An 18,233-nucleotide genomic window follows, 5' to 3' on the forward strand; every position below is an offset into this window, starting at 1 on the left:
ACTGAAAGATACCTATGTTCAAACTCTCGATTTCCAAAACTTTCACAAATTACCAAGCTCCTTTTTCCTTTAATTTCCATATAATGTTTCTCATATATTTTCTTTTTTCCTGCCTTCAATAATTGCTTGTGCAATAATAAAATTAATATAAAACTATGTCTTTTAAATTCTAGTAAATTAATTCTTAATCTTCTACTATAGTTCTTAAATAGCTTACATTTCGTCTACTGCTTACACTGTAAACCAATAAAACAGTTGAATTTAGGGCTTATTAAAGTGATTTCTTTGGTATATGACACAGCCTCATGGTAAATCAGAACAGTTATTTTTCTTCCTTGAAAATGTGATTTTATTCTGTGTGGCATGTTGTGCTATTATGTTTAACATTTTTAGTTTTTTAAAAGTTGAATAGAGAATATTTTCAAACAGAAAGAATTCAAAACTCAATTAAAATCTCACTGACTTAACTGACAGAAACAGACAAACCATTATTCCTCATAAGTACTCTGACTAAAGCAGCCCAGAGTCAAATGCAGACCTGTTAAAAATATACACCCTGAAACCTAGAGCTGGAGGTATGTGAAATTTGGAGGGTTCCAGATTTTTAATGTTCATTCAAATGTCATATTGGCAGTATAATCAACTGAGATCTCTTTTACAACAAAAATTGAAAATTTACTACAGAAAAGCAGTCCTGACTTGAAGATAAAATATATATTGGCAGAATATAGCATGATGAATCCCTTGGTTACAGTAAATACTTAATATTGGTGATTTCATTTTGGCTTTATGCCTTTTTCCATATTTATTTTAAACATGAAATTTTTTTTTTTTTTAACAAACTCTCTATTACTTTTCAGTTATCTATGATGGTAAAGAATCAGATTTTTACACGGAAAAAAACTGGGCATCTGTTTGACAGAAATGAGTACTTCAAGTACGTAAGTAAATCATTAACAGAGCTGTTACACTCTAAGCAACAGCAATAACAAAGAAAAGATCTAGAATAAGCATTTTGTATAAAGATTACATTTCACGACATAATAAATAAATGCACTGATTTATACAACTTGTAAAAACCTTCTACTGATGATTATGAGTAATACTGTCTATTACTGACTTTGCTGATATCAGCACTGCCTCGCATAGAGTTTCAAAAGGTAAAATACTTGCCCCCAAAGCCACAAAATATACAAAGCTGGTTTGTTATTAAATACTTTGTCTGCCAGAAGTCCTACAAACTAAAATACATCTTGGCAGTTTGAATCACCAGCGTGACCAGTTTTTTGGTATAAAAAGATAAGAAAAATTTTAATATGAAAATTAATAAAACCAGTAAAAGGAGAAACCTGTTGTATAAATAGACATTTTAATGTAAAACTGAGACTTTCATTTCACTTAAGAGGAAGAAAAACTTCGATACAACTTACTTGAAGATTTGAAAATAATATATTTTCCCAGCTCTAGATAAATATATTACTCCAATTTATTAGTCATCTTCAATATACAATATATAACTCACAAAACTGGGAATGTTACAACGCCAAAACCTTTCACAGCACTAGTTACCAGTTACCAGAACTGTAAGAAATCTTTAGCTACATATCAGCTTAATACTTAGAATATAGAAACAGATATGGCTAAGCAGTGGCAAACAATAGTGCAAACAGTAAGGACAACAAAATATATTTGTTTTCCTTTTTAGCTTGAATATCTAACTGCATTATCCTACTTCAGTGGCATTATCAACTGAGTATGAAACTTACGTTAATCCATTGAGAAAGTAACCCTATGTTCCTTTAGGTTTGATTAACTTGCTCTTGAAATGCAGTTCTATGAAATATCCAGACTATTCATAAATTCCTATACAATGAATAACTTGTAGCTAAAATGAAATATTTTGTGGAGTTTTTATAACGTTTAAGTAGTGGCTTGGTTTCTATTTTTCCAACTAAAACTTGGAAGTGCATACAAAATTAAGAGGGAGAGGATATAAATATATGTAAATAGAATCTTAATTACATAAAGGGAATTAACCTGTTCATCTATATTAGTAATATGGGGTTTTTCTTAAACATCGTTACTGAGTTTAAGGCAGCCTCAGTTACTCTGTTAAACTTCTTTTCCTGAAAATAACAGAAAGAAGTATACAAATAGGTACAGTCCAGCTGTCTTTTTATCTCTCCGTTCTCTGTCACGATAAATCTTTACAGTTTTTTATTCTAAAGGAGATGCCTCTCAACAAAACTTGGAGGAAATAAAGAGGAAACAATAATAACAATAAAAATGAATGCTTTGTGTATTAGAAAAATCAATAATCATTGCCTCTTTAAAGTTTTGCTTTAGCAGGCATCCTATTGCAAGGGCAACACATTCCCCAACTGACACAGAGATTGCTATACAAGAGTCACTGGGGAGATGCCATAGCAGAGAGAAACAAGCCCCAGGCCCCATGGCACTTGGCGTGGGGCAGTGAGGGCAGAGGCATGGCAGCCAAGCTCTGGAAACCACTTGGGAAGCTGTTCCATTGACCAATAATATTGAGGAATCTTCACTTCTTACTCTTTTCAGCTGATTTAAAGAACTGCCACTAATATCATCAATCTCTAAACCCATTGTTTCATCCAACCTGCATTTGAAAAATGCAAGATAAGTTCATTTTGGAAGGAGCGAGCAGGAGAGATCCTAGATGTCAAGGTTGAAAGATGTAATGTTTCTACAGCTTAATGAAAAGCGGTATCTTTAAGGAATTCACATCTATACACATCTATACAACAGAAAAGTCCACTATGTTGTCAACCCAGTGGGAGATTTACTTTAGTGGGAGATTTAGGGTAATTTACTTTAGAAATGATGTAGAGACGTTTCCACTCTAATTTTCTAAGTCATAGTTTTGCATGGGTATTTCCTTCCTCAATTCCTGTTACAAACAACTTCTATGGAGATTAAAGTAGTGGTCTCTTTATTCATTAAAATTAGCTAAAGAATCTCTAGGCAATAATGTTTTGGTCATTATATAACTATGTAAAAATTAAGTAAAGGCTTACTGACCATATGTCACACTCGGACAGATCTTATTATAGAATTAAATAATTTGTATTTTGAGGGTCAAGAATATATTATTTTTCAGGCACTATTTTAAGGAATTATTAACTATCTGAAAATCAGGATAAGTTAGCATAATAAGAAAGCCAGACTTTAGTCTAGCAAAACATGCCTTCTTTTAGGGTCTTAATGACGCATTCACTTTACCTGTAATCATTTTGGGTCTCTTTTTTTTTTTTTTTTTGCATGCCTAATGAATCATTTAATGTGTGCATGTGTCCTCAAGCATGAACTATGTCAATAGGATAATCTACTGATAAACGAAAGTGAGAAGTACAAGTTGTTGGAGATCAACCCGGTCTTTACTTATCTCAGTACACATTCTTCTGAAATGTTGCCTGTGACTTAAGTTGTGAACAAATGAGAATGTCACATGAGCAAATGCAGATTGTTAGTGACTTAGACGTGGGGTGAGGGGCTGGAGAGAGGCCAGTTGTGTTGGCCAATCTCCTGTGTGCCACCTTATCTACCAAAATATAACCAAAATATATACTGGGTAGGTAGGGCTCATCTAGAACCTGGATTAGGAATAAGGATTGAGAAGAAAACTCAGCTGGATGATGCATGAGTTTCAGCTCATTTCTGGGACTAGTTGGAGAAGGGATAGGAAACAGTGGGTTGGACAGCAAGCTATTCTGAGAAACTTCAAAGACCTCAGATCCCTCCTAGCTAGGAGAGAGAAAAACGCATCTAGGCCAGGGCTAATCACCCAACAAATCTTATTAAAAGGAAGATTTTGACTCAACAGGGCTGGAATGGACTGAGATTCTGCATTTCTATAAGCTCCCAGGTGATACGGATGCTGCTGGTGCATGGACCACATTTTGAGTAGCAATGATGCAGAGCAGTGCTATCCAGTAGAATTTTTGCAGTGATGGAACTATTCAACATCTGTATTGTCTACTATGGCTATTGAGTGATTGAAATGTTGCTAGTGCAACTGAGAAACTAAATTTCTAATTAAATTAACTTTAAACAGCCACATGGAGCTAGTGGCCACCATGTAGGACAGCACAGATCTTACACATTCAGGGATCACCTCTTCTCAGCCACAGCAATATATGTGATGGTCCTCAAATGATCTAATCCATCAATTCATTTAGATTAGTAACTTTCCTTTTATAAAATGCAAACTGTAAAATCAGTTTCTTTACATTGTTTTCTTCCTAACACTTGGCTAGATGACCCACAGTGGGTGCTAAGGTGGGGCAAGATAAAAGGAGTCCGTTTGTAGTGGGACAGTTGATGAGGAAAGGGCAGTACGTGGCAGTGAGAATTTGAGCAACCATCTCTATTGGGCACGTGGAAAAATGGGAAGCCAGGAAGTAAGCAAGAAACTCAGAAAGTGAGGTGGAGGGACAGATGGAAGAGAAAAATTGAGTACTCTGAAATTTGATTTAGGCCTGACCCTGTCCCTTTCTTGACAAGTAAGTTGTTCCTCAGGAAAACGAGCAGTGAAGGAAAATGAAAGGAAGTGGATGTGAGCTGTGACTCCCCTCCAGCCCTCCCAAATTATCTACATGCAGGAGAGTCTGGTGGGGAGGAAAGACGGCAATTACAGCTGGCAATCAGGCCCAGGCTTGAGCTTCTCACCTCAGCTTATGCATGGACCAAGGTGCAGAGGCCCCACCTACACTCCCCAGAGCTGGGATCAGGCCACGTGGAGAAGCTCTTCCTATCTTTGTCGTAACCCCATCTACCATGAGAAGCTGATTCCTCTGCGAGGCTGACACTGGCCTCTGGAGGCTCTGAGGGCACCATCCTGGCAAACAGGCGTGAGTGATGTCCTTTGGGTCCTACATAGCTATGCACAGACAATGCATACAGTGAAAAATGCTCCTATTCAAAACCCATTTGCTGGAAAGTTCTAGCTAAGGATTCTGTTAACTGAGGTTCAACATATATAATGGATGTTACTCAAGAGTGAAAAAGCAACATCAAATACAAAATCTAATCATTTACATCTTCCTCTTAAATTCTGAACATGTGATAACTAGATAATCTTTCCTATTGGCAAAGGAGAATTTGGGGAGAGTGAAAATCGGTAACGATGTTTGCATTAATTCATTCTTTTCTAGGATTTCTTGCCTCCTTGCCTCCACCTTTCCTTTTTCTTTTTTTTTTTTTTGTGGACAGGGATCCGCAATCTCAGCAGAGAGTTCTGAGAACACAGGGAAGTGCCTGAAAGAGCAGGACACTTTGCAGGGTGAGGGACTCTAAAAGGGACTGGAAAGGAAGACCTTTGATTTCATAAGTGTGGATAACATTAAAATTAACTGAGTAGCTCTTTGCTCTTTGAAGCTACCTGATACAATTCGCTTTGGAAAATTTCCATTTATTCACAACTTAGGTAAAATATATAGTCAGACACACTTGGTCAGGAACCTATCAAGTTTCATTTATTTTTCAGATGCCCAAATTTTGTGATTTTTACTAGTAAATACTCAAGTTATAAATAAGGATAAGCATCAAATATTTAAACCCTTTTGATATAATTAAATTATATGTCAGACAATAGCTCATTTTAAATGTTTTCCCATCTATATTTCTCTTTAAGCATCTGGAAAATAAATGTCTAGAAAATATCAATGAGAGTATAGTTCAGATTACATGTACGCAAGTGTGAATGTACATATAAATGTATACGTGTATATATGTATATCTTTTGAGCACCTACCTAGAAGGCTACTTTATGAAAATTGTTAACCACTGGGTCAGTAGTACCCTGTTTACTTCTCTTATATAGAAGATTTTTAAACATTAGAATTAATTTTTTGGTATATAATGTCTAAAGAAAATTTATTTAAGGACATTTTTGTGACTTTTTGATATGTGTGCCTTTGGCTTTCAAAGATTTTGATCATTGTAATGTTGACTCCTCATGCGCTAGACTGAAGTATAGTGGTTTACAAAACGGAAAATAATATCTACCTGATAGGATGTAAGAATTAAGTGAGATAATAATAAATAATGGAAAGCCCTTAAGAAAAAATTTAAATCTCTTTTGTTGGGAAGTTTGTGTCAGGAGTCCCTTTAGCCAGTGGACGAGTCTGGGTGACCAATCAGTATACCAATCCCAGTTGAGACGTTGGGGAAATTCCTGGATGTCAACAGTCTGCTATATTATACATGCAAACAGAGTATTAAATAATTATTTAATTGAAATGAAAAATTTAAAACAGAATGTGGGAATTTTGGTACGGAGAGCTATGATAAGTTTTGTTAGGCAACAGAACATATAATTTTATGAAAATATCCAGAGAATTTTCTTAATGTGCACACCTACTGTTTATGATAGGTTGGTATAAAATTGGCTTGCATAAGATATATATCATTTGTTGATTAGGGCACAGACACATGTTCACAAATTCTTAGATATAGAATATTTATGCAAAATTCCACATCAAAGAACAGAAAAGTGCCTTTAGCCAACCAAAAGGTACTTAGGTAGTAATAAATTAAATTCCATTAAAACTGACATTAAAGCTAAGTGTTACATATTAAATGTGACATGCAAGAAACAGAAAGACAATTCAGGCAGGAACATCGTGCATTAAGATTTGCATTCATTCATAGTATTTGAGGGGTTTTAACCATATTCTTTGACCACTGAGAGCTAGGAATCTGAGGTGATACCAATTCAAAACACCACTTAATTTACATCTTAGTCTTCTAGCCAGTGATTTTAAGTAAGAAGCCAATGCCTCCAATAATGAAACCCAAGAAATTTCAGCTACATATTGTTATGTGTTTGCACGGTAAGAACATTCCATCTGACCAGGTTAAAGGAAAGTAAACATTGTGCAATTCCACCTTTTGGACAATGCAATTGTCTCAGATTCCTCCCACCTTTTTACTAATATGAGCAAATTTGAATGTGTCAGGTTTGCACAATAAGAAAATGGCTTTGTGGAATGTATTTTTGTGGCACAAAATATTTTCTAATACCTCAAATCAAACTTTTCACCCATATCAAGCCGTAGAGGTGCCTCAGTGGTGCTTATTTATCTAGGCAGAAAACTACAAGAACAGCCAATGGCTCCCAAGGACTTTGTATTAAGTAGCAATTACTTTCCTTCCAAGGAACAGCACCAATATGATTACACCTCAGACTGGGGGTGTGCTCCTTCCAAGCTCTTTAATTCCCTGGAGAATTCGCTTCATATGACCCACTTTCGGTATCCCCAGGTCCTAAAAATAAAAAAAAAAAGGTAGAAAGAAAGAAAAAAGAAAGAGGAAGAAGTTTACTGACAAGAGAAAAACTGAGGATTAAATATTTAACTAGCTAATAACACAGTTAGCATTCAGCTCATTCATTTTAGTTTACATTCAATGATTTAGGAAGTAAAAGTTAGAAAAGTAAGTTTATAAAACCAAAAAAACCCTGACATTAAAAAATTGCCGACCAGTAAAAAAATCACATCTTACACAACTCTTAAATGTAACATTCTCATAAGTTATACACAAGGGCAATTCTTTAAGAGTCAAAATTACTTCCTCTTTTTTCTTCTTCTTCTTTTTTTTGTTTTAAAAAACACAGGTCCGGGCTTCCCTGGTGGCGCAGTGGTTGAGAGTCCGCCTGCCGATGCAGGGGACACGGGTTCGTGCCCTGGTCCGGGAGGATCCCACATGCCGCGGAGTGGCTGGGCCCGTGAGCCATGGCCGCTGAGCCTGCGCGTCCAGAGCCTGTGCTCCGCAATGGGAGGGGCCACAACAGTGAGAGGCCCGCGTACCGAAAAACAAGAAAACCAAACAAAAAAACCACAGGTCCTTTTGTGATCTCTGAAAGAAGTGACATGTGACACCAGGGTATCCACAATTAGTCTTAAAACAACTATACATTTCCTTGCTAAAATATTAAACTTACAAGTGAGGCCTGATCCTCAGGGAAGACTCCAGTGCCCATGACCTAAATGTGGAATCCAAATGCATTTGAACTTGCATTTAGAGCCTTTGATTTGAGTGAAATATTTAAATATTCCTTATACTTCGTAATGTATAAGTATAAACAATTACATAAACATTGGTATGTATCTGTGGGTTGATGCTTTTCCTCAAAACACTTTTGACCCTTTCCCTCAGAATTCTTGTTTCTTAAAGGACTATCTTCCTAAAAAAGAACCAAGGAACCAATATTTAGTTTTCAGAAATGAATGGTGATTGCAGAGTGGGCAGCACAGAGCAGGAGCCTGGCGAACAAATACTTGTTGCGGCGATAAATGAGACTCATCCAAGACAGCCATAGTATTCGCTGTCTGAAAAACTAAAAGAGATGGTGAAGGCCTCCCTATAGCTTCTTTAAGCGTAATGGGCATCATCAATTTGTGTGAATTCAGACAACTTCTTCACAAAACAAAGAACGTGAAATATTTGAAAATTAGGAAAAAGATGACTTTCAAAGCAGCCTAGAAAATATAAGGTACCACAAGATTATTTGTCTGAGAAGATACACACACACGCGCGCGCGCGCTCTCTCTCTCCCATATACTTTATGATCTCCTTGAATTCTATAGCAGCAATGCTACTGATGATTCTGAATCCTTCTGGAAAATACTCCTTCCACAGCCAGTGCTCTTTTTGAGCTTGAGATAATTTCAGGGTATCATTTTTACAATATTTAACTGACCCGGAAAAATATTTGCTCATATGATACCAGGTCATCCACAATTAGTCTTAAGGCAACTACACATTTCCTGAGCGTGTGGTAAAACAGCAAACTTAAAAGCAAGGCCAAACCCTACAGGAAGATAGAAAGGCAGATGCATTTACAGAGGCGTTTAGATTCTTTGATTTGAGTGGCATATTTTAATGTCCTTTATACTTTGTGATAACATAGTTATCTGATTAAGAAATACCTTTAATATTAAATATTTTATTTTAGGCCATGTGCCCACTGTATTCTCAAGAATAAAAACTTCTTTGAGAGATGCAGACTCCACCCAGAATTATTATTTTGGTGTCTCGAGATGCATGTTTTCCCTAGAGTTACACTAACTTCTTAGCTATATTTTCTTTAGTTTGAGTTCAATACATTCACATCTTCTAGGAGTTAGGCTGTGATAAAGTTATGCCATGATGTCTGTTACGTATTTATTTTTATCATATTCTTTAGTGTTGACTTTTTCTTTCTTTGGATGAATAGCTTTAACTTTGCAGAGGCATGCTTTGTAGATACTGTTACCCTTCTACGCACACATATACAACTTTCCAAATGGAGAAAACAAAAAACCAACCAAACAAAACCCCTGTGTCTTTACCATTTGCTTTGTTATCCCTCACTTTTTCCTACTGCCTTCTAGGAGGTAAAATAATGTAATCAGTTTATTTGTCTGTTAAAACACATTAGCAATATTTCCCCTTTCCCACCTTTAGACTGTCACATTGCTATCTCTAGTTGTTTTGATGATAAGGAAGTAACACCTGAGCCAAGATCTGAGGAGAGTTAGCCAGGTGACGGGGAGCGGGGGAAGCATACCATAGGAGGGTACACCCTTAAGGTGAGAGAGGTCAGTATTGTTAAGTAAATGAAATAGGGCCAGGGTGGAAGGGTATATAGCCCAGCAAGGGCCAGTATTCCATAGCAGGTTGACTATATAGGCAGACCTTGTAGGCCTCCCATAGACGCGAGTCTTCATTCTAACTGAAATGGGAAGCCACTAAAAGGTTTTAAGCAGAAAAGTGATACACCTGATGTTAAAATGTCACTGTGCAATGTGGATAATGGACGAGAGAGGGCACGAGTAGCAATGCGAGGGCCAGTTAGGAAGATACTGACCTTACACAGGCAAGAGGAAGGACTGTGGAAAGGAGAAAGAGAAATGTATGGAGATTAAAGTCAAACTATGTGATGGGTTTAATGAGTTGGGGGGAAACGATAAGAAAGAGGAAGGTGCTAAATATGACCTTGGGTTTCTCTAGCTCACATCCCTGAGTTGCTAAGATGTAGAGCACTGGAGAAGGGGCAGAATGGGAGTAGGACAGGAGAGTAGAAGTTTGGTGTGGACACGTTAAGATTGACATCCTGTGTGATGGCCAAGTAGCAAGTAGAGTTGGTGATATAATCCTAAAGTTTACAAATGAGGTCACAACCTTGTGAACCCATGATATATTCAGACAGTATTCGAAGCAATGGGAATGGACAAGATTACCTAGGGAGTAGGTAACCCTTCACCAACATTAAGAGACTTTCCTCTGAAGGGTCTGCTCCCTCTTACAGCTATAACCACAGAGTACGAGGATAGCTCGTTCTCTAGCTCGGTTTTGTTCCACTGAAGGCTCTTTCTGTAAAATTACTTTCCTTTCCCATTGCCCCACACCCTGTTTTAGAACCAAAAGAGTTAAAATGGACTATGTCAATAAAACTTCTAAAAGAAAAGTTTTAAGGGAAAGAATGTAATTTGCATTAAAAATAAAAACAACAAAAAAGTTTCATGAAAAACTAAATAGAAATTTTACTAACATAATTCTTAATCAGCAGCTCCTTTGTACTCTTATTTTTTTTCCAGCCAGGTCCTATCAGTCTAACTTTGACTTTTCTGTGTGAGCTTTGTTTTTTCACTCTGCAAATAACTGCTTCACTCACTGTGTGTGTATGTTTATATATGTTTGTATGTACATATATGTAACATATACATGTCTATTTATACACACACACAGCCTTTTCCTTGAACATACGATTATTCACGGCAAATGGAATGCAAGCTTCTAGAGGGCAGATGCCACCTAGAGAAGCTGGCATAATATATTAATCAGTAGCTATTCAATGAATATTGCTGCCTGCCAAGGATATCAGAAGCTACACAAATATGTTCCACGTAATGATCCTCTACATTTAGTTTTTGGTGTATTCAAGTGTTGAAGTAATTTTTACTTTATGAACTGTAACACTATGTATTTTGCTATGTTCCAGATTTGGGACTCTCAACTAAGATAATTAGTTAATCTATTATTTTATTATTATTCTGGCTAAAAATGTTTAGGTATAAGTGGTGTCTACTTTTGATGTGCTAAAACTTTATGACACTGCTTTATAAAAATCTATACTTTAGGTTACCCATCATGGGGTCAAAGATCTCTGCTAACGTATTTGTAGATAAAGGCACAACCGTTCATGAATTTATTACTAATTTACTGTCTCATAATTCTATGCATTTTAGAACCTGGTCTACAGGAAAGGAATCAATCCAACAAATGTTGAAGGCTTTGTCAGTTGCTTATCAATCAGTCTTGGAATTTTTAAATGGCAGCGTGGGGTAAGAAAATATAACATTACAAAATCCTACTTCTAACCCTGGGACAGAATATGCTTCTTTGGCCATTTCTATGGTTGCGTCTCCACCCAAAGAATAAAAGGGAATTGCTGCAGACCATGAATTAATACTTTTCGTTCCCTGTCATAAAAGACAAATAGACTTTGGGCTGCCTTCTAGCAAAAACAAGGCATAATTTTTACTTCATTTACTAAAGAAAGTAATAAATTTATTTTTGAGAAGAATACAATTTTAATAATACGTCATGGAAAGGAAATTTGAATTTATTTGTCTAGTTGTTCATGTGACCTCTGAAAGCTCAATTTTGAAACACAACCAAATCATAGGATTCCAAGTAGCCACTGCTGTAAGTCTCTCATCTAGTTCCATATATTAGAAAGGCTTTGTTATTGGCATTTTGAATTAATTTTTAGTTGTTAACCTTTAATTAGATATTTTCAGCAACAATATCGCCTTTCACGTTGATCCAAAAAAATGAGCCGATGGAAATATGATCCATTTGGAAATATTAGCACAGGAACAGCCATACCAATGGATGCAGAGAAAACTTACTAAGTTCATGCTAAGCTTTAGCTATAATAGTCAATGATTTTGACAGAAAAATATTGCTGACATTCTTGTTTCAAAATGCATACCAGGAACTCAGACCACAGGACAAGGCATATTAGATTACTGCACGTTTGCATAACATAAGCCAAGCTATAAGCACAGAACAGAACAGCACAGGAGAAAGGAGTCTGTTTTGCAAGAAAAACTTTAAGAGCAGAAGTAGCACAAAGGAAATACCTTAAGATCTCGCCTTTCCAGATGCAAGAGTTCAGCCCCTCTGATGTCATGACGGATGAAGATTTCTTTGTACTCTCCCAAATTGAGCAGATCCAGCCAAGCAGCAACTTCCTCTGTGCCCCATTTCTGAACTACCAAAGTTAAGAGCAAAACCCCCTTAATTTCTACATGCTCAATGCATTACAAAGCACAGGTTGGCCAAAGGAGATGCGAAACAGAGTACAGCGGCAGTGCTAGCAAAGGGAAAGGTTCAAGGTATTGTCTCAACAAAACTGCAATTCCACGTTTTCCCATGCAAGTTTCAGACTATCAGTCAACACAAGGATCTGACTCTACAAGGACATTCACTGCTGCGTACCTGTGCCTTTCTCTTTAGCTCAATTTCCTCCTTAAAGCCATGCAAACTGCACAGTATGTATAAAAAATGTATTTCTCATGATTAGGATCAGTAGTACAAGGTCTAAATAAGCTCTGATGATTTCCTTAAGGACCATATATGAAACTTATTATAGTTTAATTAGCTACAAATGCTAATTAAAATTTAAAATCTGACACAGGGTACAATTTTACACAGATTTCTGCTTCAGGTCTTGCTGACTGCAAGTACTGCCTTTATTGGTTTTGATGATTACCATTATTGATAATTACAGCAATAAATGTACTGTTAAATCAATTTAATGTCATCTAAAAACTGTCAACACCGCTTTCTAAGATTAGTTGGGTTGTTACTTTACAGTACGTACAATCACTCTTTTATACATTTTACCCAACATTGATTAGCTTAATAAAAGTCTCCTTGTTTGCCACATTTGGTTTTAAAATGCCCTTCAATAGCTGCTTTACGATCGTCAAAAATAAGGTTATGTATCACTTTTCAAAATGAGATGGCTAACTCAGAAGAGTGACAAAATGATTTGATTATGAAAGGCACCTACCATCATATACACAGAACTTGAAGGTCTTTAGCAGTAGTACAGCATTAAATTTAATCTCTAAGGAAAGGTGGAAAGGGAACTTGAAAGAATACCCAAGAGAGAGTTTAATCTTTGCTTGAGAATACAAGTGTCACAGTGGACTGTCATTACTGAGGGGCTGAAATGGCATCGTAAGTCCTTAAAAGAGAAGGAAGAGAATATATAACTTGAGGTGGACAATATATCTAGCAAGTTAAAGGAGTAAACGAAAGTTTCTACGTTCCATTTATCAAAATGATATAGATTTTGCACATTGAAGAAGGAAAACGAGTTACAAGCCTTGAATTATTGTTAGCAAGACGAAGACCCATCTAACAGACATGCTGACATTCACTCAGCAAAGTAGAAGCAAATCGGCAACCGCCTCGTAGACTTGTTAACTGCATGACTACAGACTCCTACTCGTGTTTGGATTTATTTTAGGTGTGATATGACTTTTTTATTATGGTAAGGTGAACATAAAATGAAATTCACCATTTTATAGTGTACAGTTCAGTGGTATTTAGTACATTCATAACATGGTGCAGTCATCACCACTCTCTAGTCTCAGATCACTTTCATCCCCTCGGTGATACCACCTCAATACGTTATTTTTTTCATCATGTTATCCTTTCCCTTCCCGTGTGGATCACCTACCAGCCTGTGAACTTGTCTTCTGCTTCTGAACCTTTTCCTTTTTGAATTTGGGCACAATACGAAATACTGTGCTTCTGCTGTTTCTCTTGGTGCAATCCATGGGGGGCTCCTGTTCGAGTCGAGCAAGAAGAGAAATTTCTCAGAATGTTAGGAGAAGAAAAACCCACTCTGATAGCACAGATAACATAGATGTAAGTTATCCACACAAAATATTGTTGAAGTGATAACTTCTTCCCCAAAAGTTCACGATGTTACGTACTCCTGAAAAGGTACCGATTCCCATAAGATGCCTTTGTTCACATAAAAGCTTTTTCTCGTTGGTTCAAGAAAAGTGCATCTGAAAGTAGTCTCCCCTGACCTGTGGTTTCCCTTTCCGCGGTTTCTGTTGCCTGCGGTCAACCACGGTCTGAAAATACTACATGGAAAATTCCAGAAATAAACAATTCATAAATTTTAAGTTGTGCACCGTTCTGAGTAGTACGATGAAATCGTGAGCCATCCTGATCTATCCCGTCTGGGATGTGAATTACCCCTTTGTCCAGCGTATCCCATCTGTTGGTCACTTAGTAGCCATCTGAGTTATCAGATCAACTGTTGTGGTAGCACAGTGCTTGTGTTCCAGTCACACTTATTTTACTTAACAAGGGCCCCGAGGCACAAGAGTAGTGAAGCTGGCAATTCAGATATGCCAAAAAGGGGCTGTAAAATTGCTTCCTTTAATGAAAAGCTGAAAGTTCTCGACTTAATAAGGAAAGAGAAAAATCGTATGCTGAGCTTGCTAAGACCTACAGTAAGAACGAATCTTCTGTCTGTGAAATTGTGAAGAAGGAAAAAGAAATTCATGCTAGTTTTGCTGTTGCATCTCAAACTGCAAAGGTTATAGCCACAGTGCATGAGAAGTGCTTAGCTGATACGGAAAAGGCATTACATTTGTACAATAAGATATTCTGAGAGAGAGCGATACCACATTCACGTAACTTTTATTACAGTATATTGTTATAATTGTTCTATTTTATTATTCGTTATTGTTGTTCATCTCTTACTGTGCCTAATTTATAAATTAAACTTTATCTTAGATATGTATGTATAGGGAAAAACATAGTATATATAGGGTTCAGTACTCCTCTGAGGTCCACTGGGGGTCTTGGAACGTACTTCCTGCAGATAAGGGAGGACGACTATATTCAAAATGTATTTTCTCCTGAACATCTCTTTTTCAAAGGATGCATTCAAATTCTATTGTCACAAAGCGTACACTTTTATAAAGAAACAGGACAAATTTTACATACCTCATCCTCATTTGGGTGTAAGATATAATAAAGCCAAGGGATCTCTGTTAATTTCTGTAGCTCCACCTCCACGGAATGCAAGGCATTGGATACCCGCTCTTCATGTGGAGATTCCAACTGCTATTTGACCAGCAGATTAAAAACAAAATAAAACAAGCCTCAGTGACCAACCTCAAATAGAATAAATTATTTTACTGACACTGAACATCCTCATCTCTTACCAGACGAGGCTAGATTGTTGTTGGTTTTAATACAAAAGAATATGGAAAAAAGGACAAATTATTTTATACTGAGTTCATTTAAGCAAATCTGAATAGATTTATTCCTTACTTCCCAAAGATGATATAAGTAGCTAGTGTGACTTTAATAATTTCACAGAGAAAAGTATTACTTATGGTGATATTTTTTCTATGTAAATCCAACCCTCCTCCCTTCCTATCCATGCATCCATCCGCCCATTCTGCCGGCTTGCACTAGGGAGTAATCTCATTATTCTACTTCTTTGTGGCAAAAATCATTCTGATTTACATAGGTCGCTGTGTGAACAAATAATAATATTTTAAATTGGTCAAAAATATGTCATATAATAAGAACTGCCTGGCACAAAAATCGTCTGGATAATTAAAATAACAGGTTAAAAAAAGACCCATGGATCTCAGAAAAATTTGTGACAAAAAGTTGTTGCACAAATCAGGGCAAAGCAGAAAGCTAAATGGCTTGTAACCTGGAAGAGGGCTACCAAACTTTAAAGAGAATTTAACTGGTCACCTATTATCCACCCATTTGAAGCAGTTATTAAAAGTCACTTACAAATTCAGTAAATGAATAAAGGTGAAACAAACACTGTTAGGTGCAGAATTGAAAGGGAGGTGACTAAATTCTAGTCCTGGCCTTTTTACTAACTATGTAACCAAGGGAAGATGAATTGATTTCAGGGGTTTTAAGTTTCCTTCTCAATAAATAGTAGAAAGTGACTACACACTTTCTAAGATCTCTTCCAGCTAATCAATACTTTTATAAACTACTTTAAAATTGTAGAGTACCTACATATAGGTTCACAGAATTTTAAGCTGAAGGTTCAGAGAGAATATTACTGTTATTTATCAGGGACATTATTTTCCCCCCTCTGTTATTCAAGGGATCTAGCATTTCTAGAAGTTAATAAAATTATGGAGATTTTCCACCAGGTCAAATAAAATTTACCACTTTCCTTTAAGTCTAAGAATATATGTCTTACAAAATTGATAAAATGGTTATTGCATACTCATTCTACAAGCAAAATGAAGCATATAACTTAGTTGCTCTCAAACACGACTGACTATTTTGATATCAATATTGCCAAATATTAAAAAAAAATTCACTGGTATACATTTCAAACCAAACATCCATATTTGACAATGACGGAAGAATTAAAAGTGGAGGGGAATCCTTATACGTTAACATAATATAATTGATTAATATTAACCAAGTAACATTTAATGGGTATTTTCAGTGTAGAGAGCTAAAATACAGTGTAAGTTATGCTTTTAGGTCTCGTCAATCAGAAATTATCTTAAATGTATTTCAAATAACATGAAAAAAATACATGTCCTTCATCCAATAATTGGGACCAAGGTCACAGCTCACTGGCTTTCCTATAGGACTGATTTTAGAAGAGCAGCAAGAAGAATTCAGGTTAATAATAGAAGTGCCAAGAATAGCCAAGAAGATTTTCCCATTGGTTTTATCAGAAGAGATATTCAATGTTTCTTCCTAAAAATTTCTCTTCACGACCATAGCAGAGGCAGCCACCTCTGGCCCCAAGGAAGTTATACTTGAGCTTCCCTTGGAGGTGGGTAAAAGCAATGGACTTCATGCAGCCTTGAAGCTTCTCTTCTAAGAGCAAAGGATGCTCCAAGGGTGATACATTTTACTCTGGACTCCAGTCAAGCAGATATTCCAACCAATCACTTACAGTTGGCTAGTCTATGGAACACACCTCTCGTTCTTCCACTGTGCCAGATGCTATGACTTTTATTCTCGCTTTTATTTAGATGTATACATCTTCCCAAGAAAGAGGTAAAATTACAGTAAAGAGAAATGTTTTAAGATCATCACCTATCAATTAATCAAAATTGTTACATGGAAGAAAACAATAGCTAATGTACCTGGCCTTCTACAGTTACAACAGCATGTGTGAATAACCTACAATGGAACACTAGGTGGCGAAAAGACCCAACGTGCTAGAACATTTCAAGGGTGAGGGAAGAAAGGCTGATTAGTAAAGGACTGAGGTCCATGAACTTGTGGTCTGATTCAGACTTGGCTGCAACTTGATTTCCAACACCAATCTTGAGTTAACCTACGAATAGGTCTAGTTCTTGAAATTTAGTTCTTGAAACACGGAATCTAGAAAGCATCATCTAAGCAAATCTAGAAAATAACAATCCTATTTCAAATGTTAATTCCAGGAACACAACTCATGATTTCCTCTACTTTTCTGCATTAATGGGTTAATGAGTCCCTAGGGAATGTCTACCACTCTCTGTAAAGTTCAAGATTCTCAAAGCCGACTTGGGGGAACATATGTATGCATATGGCTGATTCCCTTTGGTGTACAACAGAAACTAACACAGTATTGTGAAGCAATTATACTCCAATAAGGATTTATTAAAAAACAAACAAAAAAAAACCACGATGAGGGGAAATCTCTACTCCTGTTAGCCTAAAGTGTAACTCCCAGGTGTAGCCATAAATTTTCTTGCAGGCAAAAGCTAGGTAAAATGGAAGCTCTAGGGATGGAGGCCGGAGGCTGCTTGTGCATTAGAATCTGATGAATGCATGCTCCCTAATGAACACAAGAACCATACATTTATCATCATTCTGATGTTATCCACCATTTCTTTTCCTTACCAAAGGAACCCTGCCAACTAGTAAAGACTCTGTTTCATTATACAGGGCCTTCACATTGATGGCTATTTCAGTGGCAGTGTCTCTCGTAAGACTCTAGGAAAAAAACAAAACAAAACATCAAAGACAAGTAGTTCTGTATTAAATTGGGATTCAATCATCAGCGAGTACTTTACACTTTACTCTTCCGATTTAAATTCACATCGCAAATACTTTAAAAAGTCTACCCAAATTCTATGGTAATTGCAAAATTTCACACTCACATTCGTTAGCATGATTACCTC

General features: G+C 36.5%; 1 protein-coding gene across 2 annotated transcripts in view; it reads right to left on the reverse strand.

The window, feature by feature from the left end:
• Positions 1-2,825: 2,825 nt before the first annotated feature.
• Positions 2,826-18,233, reverse strand: part of DGKH (diacylglycerol kinase eta) — a 177,855-nt gene continuing 162,447 nt past the window's right edge. The window contains exons 27-31 of one of the 2 annotated variants that reach the window (XM_059995507.1): positions 17,953-18,045; positions 15,061-15,180; positions 13,772-13,880; positions 12,162-12,292; positions 2,826-7,296 (exon numbers count right to left, since the gene is read on the reverse strand). In XM_059995507.1, the coding sequence (XP_059851490.1) occupies positions 7,213-7,296; positions 12,162-12,292; positions 13,772-13,880; positions 15,061-15,180; positions 17,953-18,045 (537 nt within the window). In that variant the 3' untranslated portion in view covers positions 2,826-7,212. The remainder of the gene's footprint in view (positions 7,297-12,161; positions 12,293-13,771; positions 13,881-15,060; positions 15,181-17,952; positions 18,046-18,233) is intronic. The other variant, XM_059995505.1, reaches the window with a different exon arrangement.

Source organism: Delphinus delphis, chromosome 18 (genome assembly GCF_949987515.2).
Source record: "Delphinus delphis chromosome 18, mDelDel1.2, whole genome shotgun sequence".
NCBI lineage: Eukaryota > Metazoa > Chordata > Mammalia > Artiodactyla > Delphinidae > Delphinus > Delphinus delphis.